At 41.8% G+C, this 26,583-nt stretch overlaps 1 protein-coding gene across 2 annotated transcripts in view; it reads left to right on the plus strand.

Annotated features, from left to right (window-relative positions):
- Nucleotides 1–13,908: 13,908 nt before the first annotated feature.
- Nucleotides 13,909–26,583, plus strand: part of VAT1L (vesicle amine transport 1 like) — a 46,161-nt gene continuing 33,486 nt past the window's right edge. The window contains exons 1-3 of one of the 2 annotated variants that reach the window (XM_085234895.1): nucleotides 13,909–14,357; nucleotides 19,568–19,697; nucleotides 22,228–22,443. In XM_085234895.1, the coding sequence (XP_085091021.1) occupies nucleotides 14,128–14,357; nucleotides 19,568–19,697; nucleotides 22,228–22,443 (576 nt within the window). In that variant the 5' untranslated portion in view covers nucleotides 13,909–14,127. The remainder of the gene's footprint in view (nucleotides 14,358–19,567; nucleotides 19,698–22,227; nucleotides 22,444–26,583) is intronic. The other variant, XM_085234897.1, reaches the window with a different exon arrangement.

The following is a 26,583-nucleotide window of genomic DNA, read 5'->3' on the forward strand; positions in this document are numbered from 1 at the left end:
CTGTATTTCATCTTACAGCTGCTGCTGTGTTTGTCTGTTAGCCCAACGGCTTTAAAATATTTGCATGAGGAGCTGGCATCCCCTTTTATGCCTATAGTAAAACTAGAATTAATGGCAAGCAACAAACATGGGAACTGCTCTTCAGAGGAAAGCTAAATTTGCCTCTGATATCATCATAGTCTTCCAGAGCTCCTTCAAGAGGCTTGTTGAAATGGAAATGAATAATCTTGGACAGAAAGCTCAATACATGTTGGAAGGATTAAGGATATAGAGATGTAAATCTTTATTCAAATAGATTTATAATGGAACCTAAAACCTATAGGATAGGACTTGACAAGCCAGACATTTAAATACTGTTTATTTCATTCTCCATTTTAAAGAGAATGAATAGAAGAATTTCTAGTAATTTAATTGCAGCTGGTCTGTATTTGGCATAAATCACAATAATTTCATTGACTTAGGCACAGCTGTACTAAATTACATGCTCAAGACTTTAGTTTGTACAGCATATCTACTTTAACTGATAACATATATTATCACAATTATATTTTATCTTGTAACTTTCATTATTTTCTCTCTTAACATTGGCATGATAATCCTGTTTGTTTAGAATATTGAAGTAGTTGTTTTTAAAGTACTAGGGGGACATCCTAAATCTAATAACAGTGTATTTTTAGATCATCTATAGTACTGATTTGCTGATATTTATGGGAACTGAACTGAATAAAATGGGAGTGCTATATTTCAGTGCCAGCTTTCATGCTAAAAATGGAAGCTATACAGAATTCACTGCTTACTTTTGTCTACTAATCAATAAACTGGAGGTAGAGTAACTAATGAATTAATAGCAAATGTAAACAAGGGTGTGCCAGTGGTTGGAAAACTGGGACTACTGTTATCAGAAAGGCAGTTATGTTAAACACCTGGTATCAAATTGTTCCTTACTTGAGTAATTCTCTACATCATCAGGCACTGATGGCTGAAAATGGCTAAAAGGCAGCAAATCTTACTGATTGAGAGCTTGTAACCGACTTGTGACAGCCTGTTAACCTGAACTAAGGTAAAGGCTGCAAAAAGAGAAAGAAAGATCATTTGGAGGCAAGAGCACTGGATTTCTGTGACTTAGGAACAGGATCTGCTTGGTGAAGGGAAACAGCAAATCACTGGTGTGGCTATGATTAGATTTCCCTTCCAATAAGGGAAAAAGACTTTAAAAAAAAAAAAAAATTGTAGGATGCTAATGGCAGGAGAGTGACGTGTGTCTGGAGAAAAGGGATGAGCAGCCAGCACTGCGTGCGCACCGCAAGAGGGTGCCACCTCCCAGGTGCTGCACAGCGAGCCTGGCCAGGTAAGCCTCATTTCGGAGTGGGCAGAACAACGTCCTAAGATGGGCTCTTGTGGTATGCAGGCAACCAGGTATGGGATTATCCAAAGAGTGTGATTTCAAGCAGTTTGGAACAGGACTGTATACGTTTATCTCCTCAGCAGCGTGACTGACCACACGTAGCTGCCTTTCTGTGTTGCTCAGATTACGATGTGGGGAACAGCATCAACCCCATTTGCTAAATAATTTTCCTGGAATGTGTTCTAACAGGCTAGAAAGAATGATACTCTTTCACTTCATTCAGATGAACTGTACAACAGTGGCTGAGCTAGATGGAGATATGCTGTAAGCCTGGATTTGTGCTTTTCCTTCAGACTGAATAGCAGATCTCTAACATCCATAGCCTACCTTGCTCATAATGTCTTATTACTGCATTATAAGGCTGTTTAGTAAAGCTGTGGAAATGGATAATTGATTTTCTTAAGCCCTAGTAATGAACAATAAAGTGCACTCAACTAAGAAAAATGTTTCTATCAAGCAGGAAAAAAATCTGTTCAGTCTGAAAACTGTCTTCCAAATATATTCCTGTTATTAAAAATTGTAATACTGATTTTAATTATTCAAACTTGCTGTTGTTCTCTCTAGCTGTGACTAAAGATAACTGATTACCACACTACTTTATGTACTACATTGCTCCAAAATTAGGACCATCAGTCAAAATAAATACTGGAATAAAACTTCATTGACTAGAGCTGTTAGATTCTTCCCAGATAATTTACAAGGTATATTGTTAACAAAATACATGTAACTGTTATTTGATGTCTTCTCTCTAGGTTGTGTGTATCTTGCCCAATTAAAACACCAAGTCATAGGAAAATAAACAAATTTGATGAAAAACCACCCAAGCTTGTTTTCTCTCATCTTTTGTTTGTTGTGATTTCACCTTCTAAATCAAATCATGTTTACAAGCTGGGTTTCTGAAGTTAATTTTCACTGTGATTGCATCTCTTTCAGGCCCATGCGAGCATTTAGAGGCCCTGCTTAAGGTATGAGCACATTTCTTTTGGGCACGAACATTGGAGAACTTTTGCTCTTGAACCTTGCTCTTTGAGAAATGTTAATTTCAGAAACGATTGGTGACAGAGGAGTTTCCCAGTGATGTCTGCAGAGGCAGAAATGCAGCTGTGTACATTCTGTTGACCATTTTGTGCTTGGCAACTGCACAGCTTACAGCCTGCATTTTGTAAATATTTCATTTACTTATTAAACATTAAGGCTAATTAAGCAGGACAGACAGATGGTTCACGGTTTCGTATAGGGGGCAGTCATACAGCTCCCAGAGCTGTTTTGCAGAGTTTGGGATCTAAAGATGCTTCACTCACATTTAGGCACCGTGAGTCAGATCTGCAGCTGGTGGAAATTAGTGCAGTTTGAGAGATGCTGATGATTGTCTACTGTGTGAAGTTGTCCATTAGAAAAGTAAGCGTGCCAAATTGTATCTTTATCCAGTAGAAAAATGCGCTTTGTTCAACAGCTTGACAAAGTTTTGCTTGCTTTCAGTAAGACTGCTCAGATGAGTAGGACCAGAGCTCTTATTGAATTGGCAATCCAAATTGTCTCTCGAAATGCCTGTCAGAACGAGGCCCTCTGCGCTTAAGCAGAAGTCAGCCTTTCAGCCACCAGCGCGGAGCCTCCTGGGCCACCTTGCAGAGGAACACTGAATTCTCTTACACCCCCCTGGGCAGCACAACTAATCCTATTTGCAATTTCTCATAACATTTCTGGAATTCTTCAGAACAATCATCAGTCTTTCATTTCTACTCTATATAATTCAACTTTCACGAGCCAGAATTCTTTGTGTGGCACTTTCTATTGACTTTCAGGTATACGTGTCTGAGAATAACACCCTGAATCCTTAGGTTTTGAGTTTTCACTGTAGTACAGTGGGGTGATGCACCTTAAAAACAGCCAGAATGTATGTCTGCTTCCAAAAGTGAGGGTTGTATCTTAAGTGAATTCTTAATCCATCCATCTTTCTCTGTTTGAATCAGATAGCCCAGAAACATGGCACTGCAATGTTAACTTCTGAGACTACAGTATTTAAGCTTCACGTGGGTTCTTGGAGGTGGTTAATAGTGGGATTTTTGGGGAAGAGTTTTGCACTTATTCTCTATCTATGTGAAGGAAAAAAACCTAAAGGTAGAATTACTACATTTTTCTAATGAAAAAAAAAAAGTAATTAGAGCTACTCCAGGTAAACTTATGGAGCAAGTCTGTTCAAAACTTTACTGGCTAAATTGCTAATGATGAGTTGAGTAAGGGGGAGAAAAAAAAACCTCTACTAAAGCAAAAAGTGTTTAATTTTAGGTATTTAAAAAAAAAAAAATCACAGGCAAGAAGGACAAAATTAGATTGTTTGATTGCTTTCTTGAATGAGATCCTATTCTTTAAAAGATTCTATTCTTTAAAATTTCCACTATCCCATCAGACTCAATGCTGGATAAAACTTACCACAGTGAAATATGTGTAAACTGTTCTGTGCAAAATAGTGCATACACAGTAAGGGTCACTTAAGACTCTTTTTAAGATTCAAGTGTGATTTAACTGAGGATTTCTCTGATCAAAATAGGTCTTTGTCGTATTTTTGATGTTTTTTCAGTATCAGAAAAAATGGTGATGGTGCAGAGTCTGTCAGGTGCTCAGTTAAGTCTATGGCATGTACCTTTGCTTTGCTGTGTTATTTCTCTTCTATCTTCCATTTTATGCCTTCCTCACCCAGACTCCGTTTATTGCTGTTGTTAAGGCACACCTTTTCTGACAAATAAATACACAGCAGGTAAAAGATGGACTATGGAAATAGATGCTCTCAAACATTAAAAAAACAAACAAACAAACAAAAAAACCATTGTTGACAGATGATTGTAGATGGATGCTGTCCTTTATATTGCAGTTAGTGTCTCAACTTGTTGTAACCTCAACAATTTTCTCATAAGGAATCCTTCATTTTTATGTTTTCTTCTGTGCTTTGTGTTTTGAGGGAGATATTGGAACAGTTATTCTTTTACAAAGCAACATTACATGCCTTTGTAGCGAAGCTGATTACAGCTTAGTTGACCAGAGATTTCCTTAGATATGTCAATTATTCTAGAGTTCATACATCTTTAGTGAATGGAGGTATCTAACTAACTTAAATTGCTATGCTGTGTGTTTATAAAAGAGCCTGCATTAGCCAAACCTCCTAATTTAAAGACAAGCTTAGATTATCACATTTGATTGTGCTAGTTCTATTGACAAGGTTGTTTAGTGTGTATTTATCCACAAACTGCCTTTATTTCTTTTAATTTCAGTGGCACTAAAAGGCAATTCTGGAAAGTAATTGACTGGTCTGGTGGGTAGAGGGGGAGAAGGAAGAAGAAAAGGAAGGTGACAATGACTTGGCCTGAGTTCCTGCACTGCCAGAAGCAGCAGCACTCCTATTATGATTGATTCTATTTGAGATGCTCAAGAGAAATGAGCAGTATATGTGGTTCCACATTTTCTTTATCGTCCAGCTGGGAGGGGAGGAGGAAAGGGAATGGGGGTGTGAGGGGGAATTCATTTGCACATCTATTCGAAATGCTTTGTGCTGAGGTAAAGATGATTCCGAGGACATGAGCTGCTGCAGCATACAGATGTGTTTGTTTAGTTAATTGAGTTGTCATGGCAACTACTTCATCTTAACTGCCACAGTGTATAGGTTGTCACTGCAGCTGATGACTCTAAGCAAACCATTATACTTCCAACAAAATCAGGTAACTGTTTGGCTGGGTTACAAGTTAAAAAATGTCATTTTGATGCCCCCCAGAACACACGAACAAAATCTGACTTACTTTTTAAGAGCAAATCACCACAGCTTTGCGCTGGTAGCATTTTTCTAGCTTATCCAGAAGAGCTCCCACATCATCTGGTAACTCGGGAAATATGAAATGACACAGTTGTCCAAAACCTACAAAATAAGTCAATCTTAAGAGAACGATGGTGCTCAGATGAATCTCTGAATACATAATATAGCAAGGTGAAATATGTTGAAATCTGAAGAAAACATAGAACAGTTTGAAATTGAGTCAAGACCTGAATTTCTGGTGGAGGACCAGCCTTGGGCGAGTGGTTTTCTATCAGAGCTCTCTGCTTCCTCTATGTTAGCTGGAAGCAGAAAAGGGGAAAATAGATCACAGCAGGAATCTCACACCTTTGCTTGTGCTCAGCTTGGCATGCAGACTGACAGATATTTAAGAGAAGTGAGGGCTGTGGTACCCCATGGGAAATGAATACGTCTGGAAAAGAAATCGTTGGCTAAAAGTGGATAGAAGCTGTTCCTCTAAGTTCTTGCTGGATGGATGTTTATTTCCATGTGCCTGACGCTCTGGGGTGTTCTAAGCCACAGAGTCCTTGGTGGGTTTCAGTGTGGCCTTGTAAGCAGCTGGGCCAACAGCTCTTGGAAATGAGCAGTGAGCTGTTGAGGAAAGGTAAGTGGGAATACCCACTGGTGCTGGAGACTTTGTCTCCATGAGTTGCAGATTGATTTATAGTTTGTCAGTTCCTGACAGATTGTCTCCCACAACTCTGTGTGGACTAATCTGTGTACTCTCCCTACCCAGCTGTGAGATAAAATGTATTAGGCTAATTGAAAAGAGCTTTACCTTGCAAATGGAGGGTTGTGGAAGTGCAAAATCTGCTACAGCAGCTCAGAGGATAGGAAGTAACTCAGCAAGGCATGACATCGATCACATACATAAATCAATGAGCAGAGAGCTGCAAGGTGTGACCTACAGGTTGTTCTAAGCTCTGTCACTGACAAGCAGCATATGCAAGTTGTGTAGGTGGTGATCTCAGGGTCATCAACACTGGATAATGTATTGCAAGTCCTGAGCAAGGACTTCCTTCTTAGATGGTGCTGTTCAAAGCAGAGCAGACTGTGAAGCATGTCCTATAATTCCATCAAGAAGCACATACATTAAGGGTAGGGATATGCTGTTATTTAGGCTGGACCGACCCTCTCAGAAGGTCTTCTTCCTGATAAAGGAATCTCCTGTTTTCCATGCTGATAAGGAACTCTATCTCTTGCCTGAGATAACAGGAGCAGGAAAAATTAGAACCCAGCAGAAACCAATTTCCTGATTGTTCTTGCCTACAGAACCTCAGACCACTGAACTTTCATCCTGTCTTAAAGGAATGTTTTATTTGTATAGGACTTACATTTTCAGAAGTGACTTACTAATGTTTTTTTTGAGAAAATTCATGTGGCTTTCTCTTTTGATGTACTTGCTTCCTGGGAAGTGATACCAGATTCTTTTGCTTAGGTGCAGTGCCTGCCCTCCTCACTCCTTTATGTTTCCATCTGTGCTTCACTCTCAAAATGAAGCATGTTTGACCTCCCCCCAGCATCCTTTTAGCATTTATTGCCATAAGAGGAAAAAATCTTACAGTTTGGAGCAGTATTAATCTCTTGTGAACCTAGCTGATACTTTTGTATAGGTTCTTGTCCCTCTTTTCATTTGATTAGCGTAACAGCAGCTTTATCATTTCTAAACTAGAAGAACTTGGAAGAATTTAGGGCTTCTTCCATCCTCCTGCTAAGGGGGTAACTCCAAGGTGACTAAAGGTTTGGCATCTTCTTAGAAAAATTCCTTTTTTCATGGTCCTTTGGGACTACGTGTGCCAACCCCATTGATTTCAGGGACTCTCAGAAAGTTGGATGACATTCAGCAGCAGTAAGTCTGATGCTGCAGCTTAACCAAGATAACATTGATATTTGGTACTGATTTAGTAACTCAATCCTTTCTCCCAATTGCAAAGCCAACCTACATCAGCTGTATGTGGGATTCCAGATACTACTCAGCATCTCGACATTTAAAGATGGATGGTGGCTAGTCATCCACCATGAAAGGACACTGCTTAGCTCATAGCTAAAACTTTAAGCAGAAGAATTTGTGTATTTTTCTTACGCAACAAAAGAAGGAAGAGCTTTTCTCTTTGATATTACAAAACACTCACTTCCCGAGAGATCTCAATTTCCTTCATACTAACTTTGCTCTCTACATTAACCCTTCCTGACTTTTATTTTTTACCTGTACATGTAGACAGCATTTGAATTCTCACTTTAAAAGAGTAAGACAAATGCCTGCACTTGTGCGATCCACCTGCCATGAGCTCAAGCTTCCAGGAAAAATACTCTTTCATCAAATCTTCTAAGCCCTTTAACAATAGGAGCACTAAAGAATCATTTATTTCAGTTGTAACCTTGCTATGCTAGGCTTACATTAATTCTGTCTCCAGAAAATCACCATTGTCTAACAATTAGTTGATTAATGTAGAAAAGTAGATTGGAAAATAAGCCTGTACTTCTTCAAAGCCCCTAGGAAACGGAATGGCACAGTCAGTCCTCTTCTGCGAGCAACAGCAAAGCAGCCCCATTTCAGACTACAATACTTGCTGTTCAGAAGTCTTCCTGAACTATGAAATGTTGCTACAGATGCAATAAATCATAAAACTAGACCATTTATTCTAGTAGAAATACAAAGACTGGGAACAGCGCACTTACTGATAGAACAAGCTTACCTAAAGTATTTCACTTGTATGCTTAACTTTAGCCTAAAGCATCACTTCCCTAGGTAGGAAAGGCATTACAATTTTTCAGACTTGATTCACACCTTCCTAACGTATTGGTTTTCCTGAGAAATTACCCGAAGAAGCTGCTTTGGCTCACAAGGCAGGCATCTGCCTTTTGGCTGTGCTGCAGGTTAGCCCTGGCAGGCAGCTGAGTGCCACAGCTGCTCGCTTACTCCCCCACACCGCGACTGGGAGAAAAACAGAAGGGCAAAACTGAGAAAACGCGTGGGTTGAGATAAAGGCGGTTCAATAAGTGAAGCAAAGCTGCGCACAAAGCGAAGCAAAAGGAGGAATTTATTCGGCACTTCCCAGCAGCAGGTAGATGTTCAGCCACTTTCCTGGAAAGCGGGCCCTCAGTCATAGCCCCAGACTTTCCTCTCTGCCCTGAAGCTTTCATTGCAGAGCACGCACCATACGGCCCCGGGCATCCCTTTGGTCAGGGCGGGCTGAGCTGGCCGTGCCCCTGGCAGCTCCTTGAGCACCCAGCTCCTTGTTGGCCAGGCAGCCTGCAAAACAGAAAGGCCTTGGCACTGCAAACACTGCTCAGCTGGAGCCAAAACATCCGCACCTTATCAGTGCTGTTTGGTCACAGACCCAAAACACAGCACCACACCAGTGGCAGTAACGAAAATTAACTCCAGCACAGGTTGGAGACCCTGCTTGCAAACTCACGTGCTTTCATGTAGTGATTGCCTGTTCCAAATGGAGTCTAACCCAGCAGCTTTGTAGCAGGCAGTCCCATTAAAATGAACAGTGCTCAAAGCAAACCAATCTCCTAATAAGCTGGGGATGAGGGCTTTCTAGGGGTTTTTTGTTGTTGTTTTTTAGGTTTGTTTTTTTTTTCTTCCAAGTATCATCTGATAGAGAATAGAAAAGAGTGAGATGCTTATGGAACTCAGGAAAAGAGATAATTAATAGCCTGATAATACACTCCAAAGAAAGCAGAACTGTGCTGAAGAGCATCCTGTTCCTCTCTTCAAAGGCCCATCAGAAAGGGCATAACTGAAACGGTACTGAAAGCTGCATCACGAGGCTGTGGGGTGAAGAGTTCTTTGTGTTGTAAGCCCAATAGAAACTGCTGTGAATTAGTATAATGCCTTCAGGTCTAAATCCAAGCCAGAAGCGCCACTGCTTCCAGAGCAGCAATGCTTACATCCTGTGCCACTGAACTGTAACTTCAGAAATACACAAAACAGCTCAGCTTTGTAAACCTAACAGCTCAATTCTGTTGTGGATTGCTCTGTTTTGTTTCGTTTTCAGCACACTCAGGAGGCACCTGTATTACAAATACTTAGTGAGGCAAAAAGCACAGCTCACAAAAGCATTAAGTAGGCTGTAGTTTGTTGAAGAAAACTTTAATCAGAAATACAATGCATTACTAGATGCAATCAGTCTGGAAGACAACAATCACAGACAGATGCTTCTGATGATAGCACTGTACCATAACCAAGAATATCACCTCCTCATATCCAGTACAACAGCTGGATATCCTTTTCAAACATAATCCCATGACGGTTGAATTCTCATTCTTCTGTGCACTTCAGCTCTGTGGTACACTTCAGAGACATTTTTTCACAAGCTTTTAACAAGTTACTTGGGTTCCATAATTACTGAGACCAAACTGAGTCAAAATGCCAAGTGTGATTACTCTTTCTCAGTGCCTGGAGGCACACAAAATAAGTGCATAAAGCACTGTGTGCATCCCCAGAGAGCTAAGTGGACAGCTACTGACCATAGTACTTTCAAGAGCAGGTCTAACAGCTGCGATGATTTTTAGCTATGAATTACCTTAAAGAATAAAGTCTGAATAATGTCCTGAATGCGTCTGGTATTCCCAGATGGCATTGTAATATCCTGAAAAAATCTAAGGCTACTGAGCATTTGAACAGTACTACGTGGGAGCTGTCAAAGTCTATGACTGGTCATTATTCACGTGGGGTAAATAAAAAGGGAAATAAATCATACAGAGTTGAAATGATGGAGTCGGGACAGGACAGTCAGTCTGCTCACATTCTGAGCCATGCTTCTAGGCAATGACAGTCCTAATGTCCTCATCTCCCTTAACCTTGCTCGTGGTGACTTACTGTTTCTCTCTCACAAGTTGCACAGACAGCAGGGGAAGAGACCAAGTGGTAATTGTTCCCTGCACCAAGTACTCAGTCAAACAAATGGATAGTATGGCTCTAATAAGAATAGTCATAAATGAAGTTTTGTTAAAACTTCATGATCAATGATAATGTGATCAATTTATTTGATTTCTATTGTATGCATCACTGAATTACCTGAACACAATTTCTGTACAAGGCAAATGAAAAAATAATGAAGAAACGAAAGTCCGTGTGGTCACAAGATAAGTCACATTAGCATACCTTGGCCTTGCCAGATCCTCTGTGACTGCTTTGTTTTCTTGTCCTTCTTAATTTAAAATGCAATTCCTGATGAGTCTGAGGAGCTTAAAGCTGCTTCTATCTACTGAAGGAAAAGGTACAGGTCTTTGCACTGACTACAGACAGAATTGCTTCTTTTGCCTTTATGATTCATATATCACTGCACCAGTAAGAAAAAGCCTGCGGCCAATATAAAATAAAACAGTTATCTCAATGTGAATAAACATTAGGAAACAGAGGTCTCCCTTGGCTGCAGAAAGCAGACAAAGAAATAAATCTAGCATGCTATATTCTTAGAGGCTCCTTTGCAAACATCTTTGTTAATACAGCCAGTGCATGGATACAGGGAAAAAAAAGTCAATGAGGCCATTTTCCTATTGATAAGAGACGTTGTGGACTACAGGTTGTAACAGTAGCTGAAATAGGCATTCAGAACATGCTCTCAAAGCATAAAACATGAGATGCATCTGCTGTCAGGCAAGATAGATGCTTCATAGTGCACAATGCTGGAAGGAGAAGATGTTGAATAAGATGGAAAAGTGAAGAGAGTCCTGAGGATTTGTTTTTTAACCCTTGTACTAAACAGATTTTTTTTTAACAGAAGATTGTAAAGAAAGCAATATTTTAGAACACAACTGCACAATTTTTGCATTAAAATGGACAAAAAAGCCCCACTGTTTTACTGTTTTTATAAGAAAATGCATCACTCATCTTAAAAATGTTTTTGATCCTTTATAAGTTGAAAGAAAATGTAATTTGATTTATGTCTCAATGAAAACTACACTATTCTCCATTCTGGGGGTTTGGTTCTGCCATCTATACATTACTTCCTCTGAGCAAAGCGATGAGCCATTATTCAGGGCCTTAACAAAACCAAACCTTGCACTGAGCTACTGCAGTTTTTGATTGATTTCCATGTGGTCTGTGTTTCTAGTAACAAACATTTCTTTACCCGTCTTAGTCCAAAAGTATGATAGATCTGCAATCCCTGAAGGGCAGCTCGCCTCCATGAAATCCAGGCATGAACGCTCAGAGCAGTGTCTGTGATGAAGACAGGTTTGTCCCTGACACAGTCACACTTAGGACCTTTTGCTGAATTGATGATTATATTCTGAAAATACAGGATTGGAATCAATGAGAACTGTTGACGGTAACTGCCAGCATTCCTCCACAAGTGTACTGTTCCATTTTCCTGTGCTTTCTAAACACCATTTTAACAGTCACTATTGCAAAGAATGACAACACTTGACCAGCAGCTAAGGATGGAGATCAAAGAACTCTTAATTGCCTTTTGTTCAGCATTGCTGCAAAAATAGGAGTTCTATGTTCCCTCAGTTGCCACAACCAACAAGGACAAGACCTGCTTCTGTCCTGGGCAAGACATTCTGACTGTGGAATAGCCATCCATCCTTTGGGCATACTGACTGGCAAACAGGATAGGATTCAATAACTCATGAATATACTGCAGTCCGAGACCAAACACGAAGAGAGACAGCTTTAAATCATTAGTCAGGATCAATCAAAACACTCCCAAGTAATCAGGATACAGTGTGGACTACACTAGCAGGCAAACCACTACAAAATAAATGCCATCTCAATGTCCAAATTCACTTGGGGATGTTTCAGACCCGCAGAGCAGTGTCAGTGAGCTGTCCCACAGCCATGGATCACTGGGGATGTCATTCGGCTGATATGTGCTACCCATCTTACTTTCCCACTGCACTTCACCATCTGAGCTAGAACCGTAATAAGATGCCAGCTGAGTGAATCATCAGGAATCAAATGCATGTTATTCTTTATTCAACTGCTGCCTGCCTGGTCATGCATTCAAATGGCCAGATCTAAAGTGATAGAACTTTGTATTCCTTTTTACAGCATCAAATTAGCTGTGTATAGCAAACAGGGAGAGGAATATTGATGCCATTACCAGGGGAGCAAGGGAAGAAAAAAATGCTTCCTGACCTTTAAAGTAGCGAGATGCCTCCACACGCTGCTCAGAGCAAAGCGGATGGCATCATTCTCACACGTCAGAGAGAAAATTCTCGACCGTGTTAATGAGCAGTTTTTGAATCCTTGTCCAAAAGATGTCTTAAGGACAATGTAAAAGATATTTAAGGCATCAGACTTCTCTTTTCATCAAATCTGTTTGAACTTCTCGAGGTAATGAAGGCAGCAAAGCTCCCCTGTGGCTGGCATTCCATCTCCTTTGCTCCTGAGATGTATTTGTTTACTGCTTCATTTATAGCAGACTTAGATGAAAAATTCTCAGAAATAGGCTTTAAAGAATATGATACCTACAAACTTTCTAATGACTAGGCAGAAAATCCCAAAACATTTCATACTAAGTATAAAGAAATACAAAAACTCTGTTTCTCCTGTATCTCGCACCACTCATTAATGTGAATGAAAATGTTTTACTCCATTACTCATTACAGTTGTAACTAAGGAATTTCTTAGTGTTTCTGCTTTCCCCAAATACAACATGAATATATGGCCAAGATGAAATAAGTCCTTTGTGAAAATAGGGAATATCGATCAACTCTGATTTGTTACAAGCCCACAGTGCAAAGAGACAATCCCTATCACAAGTCAGAAGGGCCCCGACATTTCTCAAACAGAACTGAGTCATTGCAGAGGGCTGGAAAAAGCACTCCATGCACACCCAGTTCCATAGGGATGTTCTCTGCACACACTGCATGGAATTTGAGAAGGCTCCAAGGAGACCTGAGAGCAGCCTTTCAGTTCCTAAAGGGGCTGTAAGCAGGAAGGGGACAGACTCTGTAGCAGGGTCTGCTGTGACAGGACAAAGGAAAATGGCTTCATGCTGAAAGAGGGAAGATATAGACTTGATATGAGGAAATTGTTGTTTGCAATAAGGATGGTGAGGCATTGGCACAGGTTGCCCAGAGATGTGGTGGAAACCTCATCTCTGGAGACATTTGAGGTTAGGCTGGATGGGCTCTGAGAACCTGACAGAGTTCGTTGCAGGGGAGCCCGACCAGATGGCCTTTAAAAGTCCCTTCCAACTCAAGAGGTTCTATGATTCTATGAAATATTCATCACAACTGCTTCAAACTCGTTGCTTGCTTACAATGCTTGTGTCAACCGTGAGGCACCTGTCCACCTGGATGCTCTTCCCAGTGCTGAGAGCACCCACTCGGCTGGCCCCAAGAGCTGCCGAAGGGGAATTGGTGAAGAACACCTTGACCTGCCCGGCTCTTCAGCCATGTGAGGGCAGACCTGGGGAGGAGGTGGTTTACAGTCCCTGAGGGGAGGGACGGGCTGGAGTTCAGGTGCCAGGCACCTCAATTAGAGACCTGAGCGCTGTGCCCTTATTGAGCACGAGCTCACGGCCGGGCAGAGCCGGGCTCCCCGTCCTGTACCGCGCACGCAGCTCTGGGCAAATGCACGTCCCGGGGGGAACTTTTCGGCCGCGCCTCGCGAGGAGCCGGGCTCGGGGACAGCACAGCTGAGGCGGGGCCGCGGGATCCTACCTGGGGCCGCCGCTTTCGCCACCAGCCCGTGAGGAGAACGCCCCGCGCCCGCCCCGCCCTGCCTCCAGCCGCTGCCTCAGCTCCGCTCTGCTCCTCTCCGTCCCGCTCCTCCGGCCGCGCGGTCCCCTCCCGCCGCGTGGAGGCGGATGGCGCTGCGCAGCTAGTCGGTGCATTGCGGCGGCGGGCGGACCCGCGCCGTGCCCGCGGCCATTCCACACGGCGGCACCGCGCCTCGCACAGCCGCAGCCGGCGGGAGCCGCACCGCAGCCCCGCCATGGCCAAGGAGGGAGCGCAGCGAGCGGAGGAGACGGAGCAGATGATCGAGAAGGAGGGCGGCAAGGAGGCCGCCGAAAGCAGCGCGGGCGGCAGCCTGCGAGCGGCGGACACCAAGGAGATGAGAGCCGTGGTGCTGTCCGCCTTCGGGGGGCTCAACAAGCTCCGCGTGTCCAAGAAAGCCATGCCGGAGCCGCAGGAAGGGGAGCTGAAGATCCGCGTGAAAGCCTGGTCCAGTATCGCCTCTCTGCCGGGGCGGGGGTGCGCGGGGCTCAGTGCCGGGTGGGGCCGGGGCCGGCGGGTCCCTGGCGGGGGAACTTCCCCACTTGTGGCTTCCCGCCGGCCGCCGCCCGTGCCCGGCATCCAGCGGGGAGCGGAGCTGCGCGCCGGGCGGGCGCCGAGCGGAGGTGCGGGTGCGCGCTGTCAGGAGCGGCGCCGAGACAAAAATCATCGATTTTCGTGGTGCCGTCAGAGAGATACGGGGAAAAAACCGTGTCCGGCCGCGTTCAGGGTTTGGTTTCGCTGCGAGCTGTCCGTACGCCCGTATCGCGCAGCGCCGTCCGGTCCCTGCGGTGCTCGGTCCGTCGGTCCCGCTGCTGACTGCCGGCACGGCGCGGTCCCTGCCCGCTTAGCGGTCTGACGGCTTTCCTAGACGGTTTTTCTGTTTTCTTCAGATAACTGGAGCAGATTGTGCTTCCTGGAGAGCCACTTGTCGGTGCACGTGTTCCTTTATGAAAATAGAATCTTTTTTTTTCAAGTGGCAGGAGACAACGAGAGGGCCTTCCTGCACAGATTGGCCGCCTGCTGTCCTGTTCAGTTGGGCGGCATGATGCTTCCCGAAGGCGAACACAGAGGAAAGCTGAGTTGTGTCACAGGGCAGCGAGCTTGGTGCGGGCGAAGCACCCTGTGGATGTGCGCCCTGTGGATGTGCCCTAGATCTGTAGCTCCCCGATGGCTTAAGGGGTATTGCAGCCCGGGAGGTGCTGGCGCCAGGGGATCGTAAGGTTGTGTAGAGGAATTTCGCCCCAACAACCCCGAAGTATTGCCCACAAGAAGTGAGATCCACAGATCTGAACAGGGAGCGATAACTGTGACTGATGTGTTGTTTAATTGTTTGACTCTTCCTGGCTTTGATGAGAAATGCAAGAAGTTCCAGGCTAGAAGAAGTAATGGTAGCCCATTTAGCTCTTGGGTAGCTCATTCTACTATCAAGGGCTGTTATTCTACTGAGGAACAGGTTCTGTTGTTTTCTTAATGATGCTTCTAAGCCGTTAACAAAAGTTATCCTGCAAAAGCTTACATATTCTAATCACATGCAAACATATTCCTTTGTATGCTTGAGTAATTTACACCCATCTTCAGTGTCTGGATGAACTCCATTTCCATCAAAGCAATAGATCTCAAATAACAAGCTTCCTGTGAAGGAACTTTTTTTTTCTTCCAGTAAATAGAGATATTGTGTTGTGCTCTAGTACTGTAGTGAGCTGTGTGAGTTCCATGATTGCTGTTTATGGCATCAGTGGATCTGCTCAGACCACACAGCTCTGCATGCTGTCAAAGCTGCCGTTCATGCCGACTGAGTCCGTCTGCATGGTCTGCTTATCTGGGCATGGCTGTAGGGCTGACATGTGCTCAGGTCATCAAAGTTTGCTTCCAAAGAAGGCAAAATCACTCGGCTGATCTTCTTCATTGTAAATAGAGAAGATTGGTCAGGGTGACAACGATGGGTTTGTGGTCTAGTCTGGGAGGCCGAGAGACAGAAGTATCTGTTGGCTTTGCCCAGTGTGGCATCCACCTGTTAATGCATACAGTGCTGAGCATGTCAAAGATGAGCTTCCTCTAGGTTGTATTGTTGCCAAATAATGCTTAGTGGAGCAGATCTGCAGTTGACTTTCATGGCAGAGTTAACTTGCGGAGAAAATCATTATTTTAAGGCAATATGTGTATGCATGATAAATAATACAGATAGTAAATGCAGTTAAAGTATGTGTGCGTGTGTGTTTTGTAGTATGGCATTGTAAGTGGAGGTGATGGGGGGTACGTTGCTGGTAGCATGTTGACTTATCCTTTTGAAGGCCCGGCATATCAGTGATCCAATTGAAAATGTCTCAGTTGTGATGAGTCATGTGTTAGCCTCATTCTGTGACTAATGGATGGAGCAGCCATCGATGTCCAAGCTGAGTCACAGCTTCTGCATATCTCCTGAAATAATTTTTGGTTGATAATGACAGAGCAGCTGAAATTGCTCTGTTTGTTTTTACTACCATTTGCAGCCTACAAAATATTAGTGTACGTGTTGTTTGATAGATGAGACAAATAGCTCAAGCAATCCCAGTCGGACATTTCAGATAAGATGTGTGAGTAAGGAGTGGTGTCCTGCAATTACCTCCTTTTATTTTTCTTTGCTCTGTTATAATTATTTCTTCCTTGTGCCGTTACACATGTGCGTCATGAGGAATGAAGCAGAAATGATCCTTCTGACCCGGTGATTTTGAGATAGCAGCACTTAAAAAAAAAATTGAGAGCAAGTAAATGAAATCCTCAGCATAGCAGAGTAGGAGGCAGCGTATCAATTTCCTTTGTAAAAGGAGTCTTGATGATGTACTGTGGCTGTTTCTGGATGAAAAGCATGTGATTTTCAGGCAATTTACTTGCTGGCGTAAAAGGAGACTTAAGAACCTAGAACTCAGTGCTCTTCTTTGCTCTGTTGTATTTCAATGACTTCAGTGTTTATTATCAGTGGAATCTTACAGTGAAATAAGAAAGATCAAAAGCAGCTCCTGTCCAAACCAGAGTGCTGACGTTGGTCAGCGTGATCTGATGTTTTGTAGTGGGAGTGCTGGGCGTCCTGCAGTGCATGGATCAGAGCAAAGAGAACCAAGGTGACCACTGCTGATCCGATGATGAAAGGAGATGATAGAGTAGAACACTGCACCCACAGGAGTTTCCATAGTTTTTAAAAAATGCAGCAAAGTTAAACCTCAATAACAGAAGCGAATATTCAAGAGCCTCAAAGCTATTAAGGCAAAGCATTGCAGACTTAGAAAGTCAGATTCAAAGATAATTCAATTTTGACAAACAGTGGCTTTGGAGATGGACAAGTAAGGCAGTCTGTGTAGCTCACACCACTGTCCGTGCTGCTTTGCTGAGAGCTCCTTGCAGAGCCTCTGTCAGCCTACTGATGCTGCTAATTTATGTGCTTCCCTATCTCCATGTGCACACAGCTTTTGATTTAGGATGTAGAGCACGGTTGCAGGAAGCGGTGCACTGTTCCTCACTGGGTCACTTAGAATTTACTCTTTTCCCTTTGAGTATGAGTGTACGGTAAGTTCAGCAGTCACTTTCTTGTACTGCACACCAGAAGAGGCTATGCTGGTTTGTGCTGATACAAGAGATAAATAGTGGTTATTCTCTAGAATCTCTGACATTTTTTTACTATATTCTTTGCAGCCAAATTCCCCTTTTCCTGTATCTGCTGTAGATTGAATCTCAGTGAAGGATTTGACAAGGTTGGATGTCCTGGAGATAGTTACTAAGATAGCTACTTGTTTTTGAGCTCTCTGTATGATTAAAAATGATAATAATTTGCTGGTTTTATCATACTACCCAGTTGTACTTTCAGCTTTGTTGTGGATAAAACTTGTTCAAATCTGGCTAGTAGTAACTTGTTTATATGAGAGGGTGCAGAGGAATGAAACTGAATGCATAAATGAGAGAAACAGGGACACAAAAACATGTAGGCCTATAGGAAACTAAAGTGATTGCTTAGTAGTTTGGTTATGGTTGTTTTGTGGTTTTTTTTTATGTGTTTGTTTTGTTGTTGTCATTTTTTTTTTTTTTTTTTTTTTCTTTTCACATGCTGACTGCTTCACAGGCATTTTGTTGTTCAGAATTTCTGTTTCGTGTATCAACTTCTCAGTGGCAATGCAGGGTTGGCCTTGGCCACTGGATAAGAAGTGGTCTTTCCAAAATAATTTCAAAGTTCCCAACACAACTGTGCCCAAACCCTCCTACCCTTCCATATGGTAACATGATGAGCTTGGTGTATATGCATGTGGTGTGTGTTTGTGGTTTTTGTTTTTTAATTTTCCTCCTGAGTTGGTCAAGCTTGGTTGTTATAGCCATATTTTCCAAAAATAATCAGTAATTCTCGTTTTGGAGCTAAAGGTGTTGGGCTTAGGTCATTTTAGAACTATGTACCTCAATTACAAATATTTACATTTGGTGAATTTTTTTTTTCTTTTTTTTTTTTTCCTCTTCTCCCCATTGACCTACATCTCATGAATGCTGTCTTGTCTTCATGTTTGTGCTGTGTGTCTCTTCTGTCTTTTTTGTTTGTTGGGTCTGTTCAGTCCGTGAGCGTCTTGATTAGTGTCTGACTAACGCTCCATCTCATAAATACTTGTACACATCAGTAATTTTATGTATCAGAGCAGTTGTTGGCATCATATGCATGAGTAGGACTGGCAGTGTGCATAGCTTCATAGACATGGGGGAGTTAGTATGCAGCAGTTCCAGCTAATAATAAACACAGGGCTGTGTTTTACAAGGGTGGATTAATGCTGAAGCATATTGTTAGAGAGTTGCTGTAAGTGTTAGAAGTTTTAACTGTGTGTCCGGCTTTTGTTCCAGGAATCAGTATGTACACATAGCGGATAAACATTGGCCCTGATTGGTTTTGTTTGTTTCATTTTGTTTTGGAGTCTGCCTTGGAAACTGCATTTTATTAAATAAAACTGGATGGCATACAAAAGATAAAGCAAAGGTGCTTCAGGATTTTTTGCAAAACTCAGGCTACAGGGGGGAACTGTAAACATCCTGAGCAACAGCTCTGAGGATTCCAAAGACCACAGTAATCATTGTAAAACTGTGTAAAAGTGGATCAGGAGGAAGAGTTTTAAAATAATGGCGTATCTGAAACTGATCAAGTTCTCATCACAGTTTGGACTCCTATCTGAGATGAATGTAAGATTCATTCTTAGAGTCACTTCTGAATTTAGGACGGTTCCATCAGGGTACTTTTGGACCAAAACACCTGTGGTGTCTGAGGATTCTTTTGTTTCTTAAATTGAACTGGTTTTATTTGCCAACTAGTGATGCCTTCATGGAAAAAATAATGTTTCCCTGTAATGAATTTGAAATGGCCCCTGTGATTTTTTACTCCTAAGCAGTCGGCATGCTTTGGAGCTCTGTTTAAGGATGGATGTGGTTGCCTTGCATTGCGTACTTCTGCCCACGGCCTGTGCAGCATTGCTGTAAAGTCAGTCTGCTCCACATGTGAAGGGTGGGAATGTCTGCTGGGTCACTTCTGTGCTGTGGAGGCCAGGTTTTTAAAGAAGATTTCTGTCTTTGTCATCTCATGGGTCAAGATTTCCCCCTTTGCTTTGATGTATGGCAATAGCTCTGATTTTGTTGTTTTTTTTTTTTCTCGTGTTTTACAGTGGTTTGAATTTTATTGACTTGATGGTGCGACAGGGGAATATTGACAACCCCCCTAAGACGCCACTTGTTCCTGGCTTTGAGTGCTCTGGAATCGTAGAAGCTCTTGGAGATAGTGTGAAAGGATTTGAGGTAATATTCTCTTTAATTTCAGGGAAAGACTAAATAAGTACTGTTTCACTGAGATTGTTATTGCTTGCTTTCTGTTCTGCCAGTGCCAGCAGCCTTCATCACCACGTTGAGATCTGAAAGGGCAATTTTTCCTTTCTGCTTCCCAAGCATGAGAATGACCTCTTCAATTAGTTCCTAAAGCCACCAGTGTGATCTTCAGATCCTTCCTGAAAAGTCACCTGTGCTGTGTGCACATCCAGGTGGTTTTGTAGGAACTGATGAGCTTTAAGAATGTAAAAGAAGCTGAGTTAAGTTTTATTGGCCATGTTTGCTGTCATTATAGTTCAGTTCCTTGAAGCCCATGCACTACTGATGCTAGTTCCAGTTCTTGATCTTGAGCTAACAAGGCCCCATTTATGATAAGCATTGTTTCTTACAGCTGCGTGCATTCATACAGTGCAGACAATAATGGGACCCTGATTCTGGGTATGTGACTTAACTTCTTGAGGATCAGAATCTGTTTTGCCTAATGGAGTACTGACAAATGACAGATAATTAATGTGTGTAATAAAGCTATCAGAGCTGGTTGGCGTTATGTACTCTTCAGTGTATTGTGTATAAACAGTGCTGTGTTCTACCTACTGTTTTCATTACTGATGTTAAACATCTCTATTCCCTCCAATCTTGTACTCTGCTACTTACATTAGATATAAAAAATTCTGAAATAGGAAACAAATGAGTTAATGCATGTCAAACGTATATCAGCTATTTGCTGAATCTATCATGTCATCAAGTATAATTGCATTTCTAAATTCTTACTGTATCTTGATCTTAAGAAGGCAATTACCTAAAATTTATTTAAAAGTAATTAATTTTGTAGTTCTGGAAAAGCTTCAGAATTTCTTTGTTGAGTACAGATGGCCAATTTAGTTTCCAGTAGGGTGTCAATGATAAGCTGCTCTTAGGACATTTCTCCATTTTCCCCCTCCTGCCTTATCTCTGCCTTGCAGTAAATCATGATCTGTCAGTGTTTTTGTGATAAACAGGAACTGAACGGAAACTTAAATATCTGAAAAACTCTTCCTTTTCCGTTGTTCAGCTCTAGTGTTCTGTTAGCTGTAGTCCACATGGAGGAATATTTTATGAAAGGACAGTAGGAAGTTTTCTGATATAGATCAGCATTTTTAGTTTAAATGTTCCTGCTGTTTTTAAAGGGCATCATATAAGGCTACATCATGTAGTTCCTGTCTGAGTAATGTTGCACCTGAATGAATGTACTGGGTCTCTGAAGATTATGACTTTGTTCTGACCATAAAGCATGTTTGTGCCCTGGTGTACTTTCTGAAATCTAACAAGTCCAGGTATTTTACTTTTTACATATGGTCTGCGTAGCTGTGGTGGTGTTTCAACTAATCTGAAAGAAGATCTGAAACTTGAAATAATGCTATGCACAGGTGTGAACCCATCACCAGGGGAATGTTCCAAGATGAAGATGCAATAATGCTCTGTCGGCTTCTTTATGGAATTTTTGCACTGAATAGGAGGATGCCAGATGCTTGTTGTCTTGTTGGCGTATGCTGTTACCTCTGTTTGTAATGACTGCAGGAATTGCTGAGATTGCACCCTATATTTTCTGACCTCCTTTCCCTTTGTAGATCCCCTCCAGTTCAAGTCCTGTTCAAGTTGCATTGTGCTCAGGCCATCTTACAATTGAGATATTGCCAGCTATTTATTGTCTTCTCTAGCTGTGATCGCATTATTGTGTGATATGATGACATGGAGTGGTTGTCCATTTTGATAGAGATGTGTAAGAACATGCTTTATATTGAAAGAAAGCTTTATTTATTTATTTATTTATTTATTTTAGGGAGTAGAAGAGTAACAGCCTCTTCTTCCTCCCACCAAAAGCAAAAGCTGATTTCTGCTGAGCTCAGATGTAACAGGTGTGGTCCATAGTTGTGAGGATGGCCCAATCTGACATTCTGTAATTCTGTATAATTTTGATAGTAAAATATGATTTTAATTATTATTTTTAGTATTGTTAAGAAATCACTCCAAAGAAGGGTCTCTCTCATTTGCATTCTTTTTGATAGTCAGTTATGTTTGTTTGCAAGGATATAGGACTGTGATCATACTCACTAAGTAATCTGAACAGACTTTAAATTTTATACTCTCTGCCAACAGCAAAAGGAAACCACAGAATGCTTACCAGTGATGTATTGCTAATTTGAATGTGTATTTCCAATAGAGGAGGCATCTCAGTGAAACTGGAATGACAGTTCTGTTTCAGTATTTTCATTCTAAGAGAGATATGAACCTTTCAGAACTGTCAGCAGTACCTTAGCATTTAGCTAACTCACAATATCCCAAAGCCAAAGTGATGACAAATACTTGGGAGACCGAAATGTGCCTGTACAGCTGTGGAGCAGCTTTACTGTCTGTCATCCACTGCTTGACCAAGAGAGGTGTGCAGATCTTAGAAGTTCTTACCTACAGTTTTAGTTGCACACACATCCTCAATTTTTGTTGTTGTTGTTGTTCTTATTTGTAGATTGGAGACAGAATCATGGCTTTTGTAAACTACAACGCGTGGGCTGAAGTTGTTTGTACCCCGGCAGAATTCGTCTACAAGATCCCAGATGACATGAGTTTTTCTGAAGCTGCTGCATTTCCCATGAACTTTGTAACTGCTTACATGATGCTCTTTGAAGTTGCTAACCTAAGAGAGGGCATGTCTGTGCTGGTTCACTCTGCAGGAGGTGGGGTGGTAAGTTGGAGCTTCTCTTAATTTCCTGTCAAGTCAATGAAATAAGCCAGATGCTGCGGTTCGATTTGAAATCAGTCTTTCTTATGTGAGGGATTGTGGTGCAGGAGCTACATGAGACAATGATGCAGGCTTTTGGTGAAATAAAAATGCTCTGACAATCAACTCTACCCCAAAAAAGCACCGAAAGCCTGTATGAGGTACTCAGAAATGAACAAGTAAGTGTTACCTCAGACTTTGTATCCCTGCCTTTCTGCACTTCGTACTTGTTCATAGCGAAAGAAGGCTGTAATGAAAGGATTAAATGAATCAGCTCCCTGCATAAGGTCCTCATGGTAACTGTAATTCTCCTTGCAGAAAATGGCCCTACTGGAATATTCCTACAGATACTGTGTGCAGGTGTGATGTTTCTTTGTGGAAGGCAGTATACTTTTTTCCTCTGTTGGGATTGAGAACAGTGGAAAATATTATTGTGCCAAATCTGAGGAAAATGTCGTACAAATGCAGAATTTGAGTCAGAGGTGGCTGCTGCGTGCCATGATTTGGGTTGTCAGTAAAGAGGCGTTGCACTGCATAGGCAAGGCAATGGCTGAATGGATTGGGTGGAACACCAGGGCACACAGTGACATGAGAAGCCCACACTTGGTGTTATCAATTGCTTGAAATATCTTTATCTCTCTTGAATAAAATATTAAGGTACCTACAAGGAAATATGTTTATGTTGGAAATTATGCAGTCCTCTTCCATAAGATAGATTTTATGACCTTAGAACACGAGCAGATCTCAACCTTTTAAATTAGAGTACCTCCTCTGTTTTACTATCATTTCTTATTTATGCTAAATTAATATTTTATTGTCTGTTGAAGTGTCTGGTAGGCAGCCCCAAATACCTTTTCCCTGATTCTATGCCCTTAGACCTTCTTTTAGGTTCTCATGTAAATGAAGTCTGTAAGCAAAGGAATAAATTCATCAGTTCCCTGCACAAAGTATTTTTAGCTAACAGTAATCCTACTTGCAGTAAATGATCCTCTTGAAAAAACTTCTGTAAATGAATGGAATTTGTAATCTTATTATGTTTCAGCACAGTGCAACCTAGAGCATTATGGCTGACTTTATTGTTCTATAACATTAAATCTTTTCATGTGGAGTTTAGGGCTGTTAAAACAACTGGAGGCCACCCATTGAGGGAACTGGGTATTCGGTAGGACTTTAAGGCTCTATGTTTACCTGTGAGGCACTAGCCCAGCTGACTCTATATGGACCCAGGCTGAGCATACTGAAGTAGCAAAACACCCAAGAGTGTGTGCATATGCATAACTTTAGAGAAAATAGACTTTTAGAATAGACTGTCTAGACTGTCTGTATTAGGATAAAGTGTCCTTGCTATGTTTTTCTTTTTTTTTCTCTCTCCCCCCTTTTTTTTTTTTTTTTAAGCTTCACTCATCTCTATTATTTCTTCATCATCTTCCGTAAGCACTGCTAACACTCTACTAACCTACACACAGCCTTCTTCACTGTGCAAGCCCTGTGCTGGGCTATCCTGTTAAGGTGCTGCTGCCTTTCTTTCTTTCTGTCATTGCAGATGCCCAGAGAGCATTTTTCTGATAGTCCTGTGCTGTGCTGCTTGTGGGCCTCCTCTGAGAGAAGCTAAAGTGGGGGAAGGTCCCGTGTGGCTCCCAAGAGAAAAAACACATTTTTTCCCTTGTGAAGTAGTTAACTAACAGTGCTTCCAGAGGAAAGAGCAGAGGTGCAGGAGGAACAGTCAAAGTGGGGCAGTATTATTGTAGATCTGTGTGATTTGGGGAGGACTGCAGATGAAGTGGAGATGCACTTAGCCTGCAGGGCAGGATGCTGATCGCTGTGTCACGGTGGCAGTGCCTCATGCAGGCAGTTGGGTTTGGTAGGGAGAACATGTATCATTAGGACCAGAAGGGAAAAGCTTTTCCCATTCCTTGGTAGGCCTTACAGGTAAAATCTCATTCTGCAGATGTGATTTGTCTGCTCAAGATTTCAGAGGAAATGTGCTGAAGGCACGTCTTCCCCCTTAAACCACTCTTATATTCTGTCTGTTAATCCTTTGAAAAATATAACCTCAACTGAACAAATTATTTTCATGAAGTGCTTTGCTAATAAAACAGAAAACTGACACTGAAGTCACTGCAGGAAGAGATTTGTGTGTGTGTGTGTGAGTTATTGCTTTAATAGATACCAGGTCCATTAACATTTTCACCATGTAGAAAACCTGTCCAGTTTGTTTTTAAATGCCATAGAAATTCCAGAATACTTTAATGAGACAGTAGGCTCCCTGTGGGACTAGAAGCTTGTAATTTTCTTTTCTCATTATACACGATCATTATTTTAGCCACTTCAGGCAGTTTAAAAAAAAAAAAAAAAAAGAAGAACTTGTTGCTTCAAAAAGCTTTTGTGAGGTTCTTTGTTCTGGCTCCCCAGCTCCCTTCAGGAGAATCCTGCAGCTTTTCAGAAAGCAGACTCAGGGAAAATTCTCAGGGACCTTTATTTTTGTGTTGCCTCAATGTATTTATGTGGCCTTGTTTTTGTTTGTAGATATTTTTGGTAGGGAGGAAACTACCGAACTGCTTTCCCATCTGTGCCTGAGGTATGTTTAGTATGTGATGGTATCGTTTGGTATCTGACCGGGTGTTCTAGTTAAGGTGATTTACTTCTGGAAGTTTCAAAGGGTATTGGAAGATAATGTAGAAAAAAAGAAAATGCACTCTGCCTCCCACTCAGCTAAAAGGTCAGGGAATTATGTGATCTTCGTGGTAGGAAAGATAGCTGGTTGTAGGGAAGCATCTTGTCTCTCTGAAACAGGAGGAGAAGTCACCACCTGCTTGTAACACTGCATATTGTAGCCCTCCATTTAGTAAGAAAGACCTGCTGCAGCATTTAGATAAGGGGATTTGAAAGAGGAGATTGTGTTTACTTTTGTTTCCTAGGGTCAGGTTGTTGATTTTTGACTGTTTGGAATGGCAGCTGCAATGGGTGTTTTGGTTTTCCTATCTCTTTTTATCTGGTGAGATGGGAGAAAGTAAGAGAAACTGACTGTCAGCTGTCATCCTGGAAGGTGAAGTAGGCTGGAGAAATATCAGGGGCCTTCTGGCTCACAGTTCTCATCAGACATAGATAAGAAATTAGTATCTTGCAAAGCATTCTCTTGTCATTCCTCTGTTGCAGATTAAGATCTAACAACAACCAGGCTGGTCATATGCTGTCACTTAACACTTCTGTTTAAGTGGTCTGTTATACTGTGCTGCAGGGCAGTTCAATGGTTAACAAGATGGAACTGTGTAGTACCTATGAGGTCTAAATGCTTAAAGCAAGGGAAATGTGCCCTTCTGAACTGATGGCTAAAATAGCGAGGTCAGCTGACAATGAACTTTAAAAACTTAGGATTATACACGCACAGAAATCAAAGCTCGAAAGTATGAGAGGTTTGCAAGAACACGTGACTTACTGTAGGACAAATACCCAGATGAGAAAGTGGCTTAAATTTAACTGTAAAACTCTATAACTGATGTTTGGAATGTCTGTAAGAGAGTGGTAGAATATGTCCCGTCACAAATATACTTAGATGACATTTTTTTCAAGGGTAGCTAAGTGGCAACTGGAAAAATAGAGTGAAGAAATGGAGCATTAGCATGTGCTCCCCTGGGACTGATCTGCTGTGTGAAGCAATTACTTCTTTAAAATGAAGACTGTTCAAGTCAGTGCATTCAGTGTAAGTTTCAGTACAGGCTTGTATGAGATTACATTAATAATTTGAAGAACAACTTCATAAACCATGAACTGTATCCTGGATTAATTGAATTAGTGTATTTAAAAAAAAAAAGAAAGAAAAAAACCATCATAATTTCTAGCTGCAATAAATCCAATTTCTCTGTCTGTTAGATCTGCTTGGAATGAATTCTTTCGTGGGATTAGATTTGTTAGAGGCTGCCATTATGCCCATTTGCTCATCTGTTTAGTTTTTATATATTGCCTATTCCAAGTGTTTAGAGCACAAAATACTGGTCATTTACCACAATCGTGTAAACGCTTCAATTTCATTGCTTAACCCCTCAGATGCAAGGCAGAATTACTAGCCAGTTCTTTCACATTTCGCTCTCCCAGGTGGTAGAACCA

The sequence above is a fragment of the Meleagris gallopavo genome, chromosome 13 (genome assembly GCF_905368555.1).
Source record: "Meleagris gallopavo chromosome 13, MGAL_WU_HG_1.1, whole genome shotgun sequence".
In the NCBI taxonomy this organism is placed as follows: domain Eukaryota; kingdom Metazoa; phylum Chordata; class Aves; order Galliformes; family Phasianidae; genus Meleagris; species Meleagris gallopavo.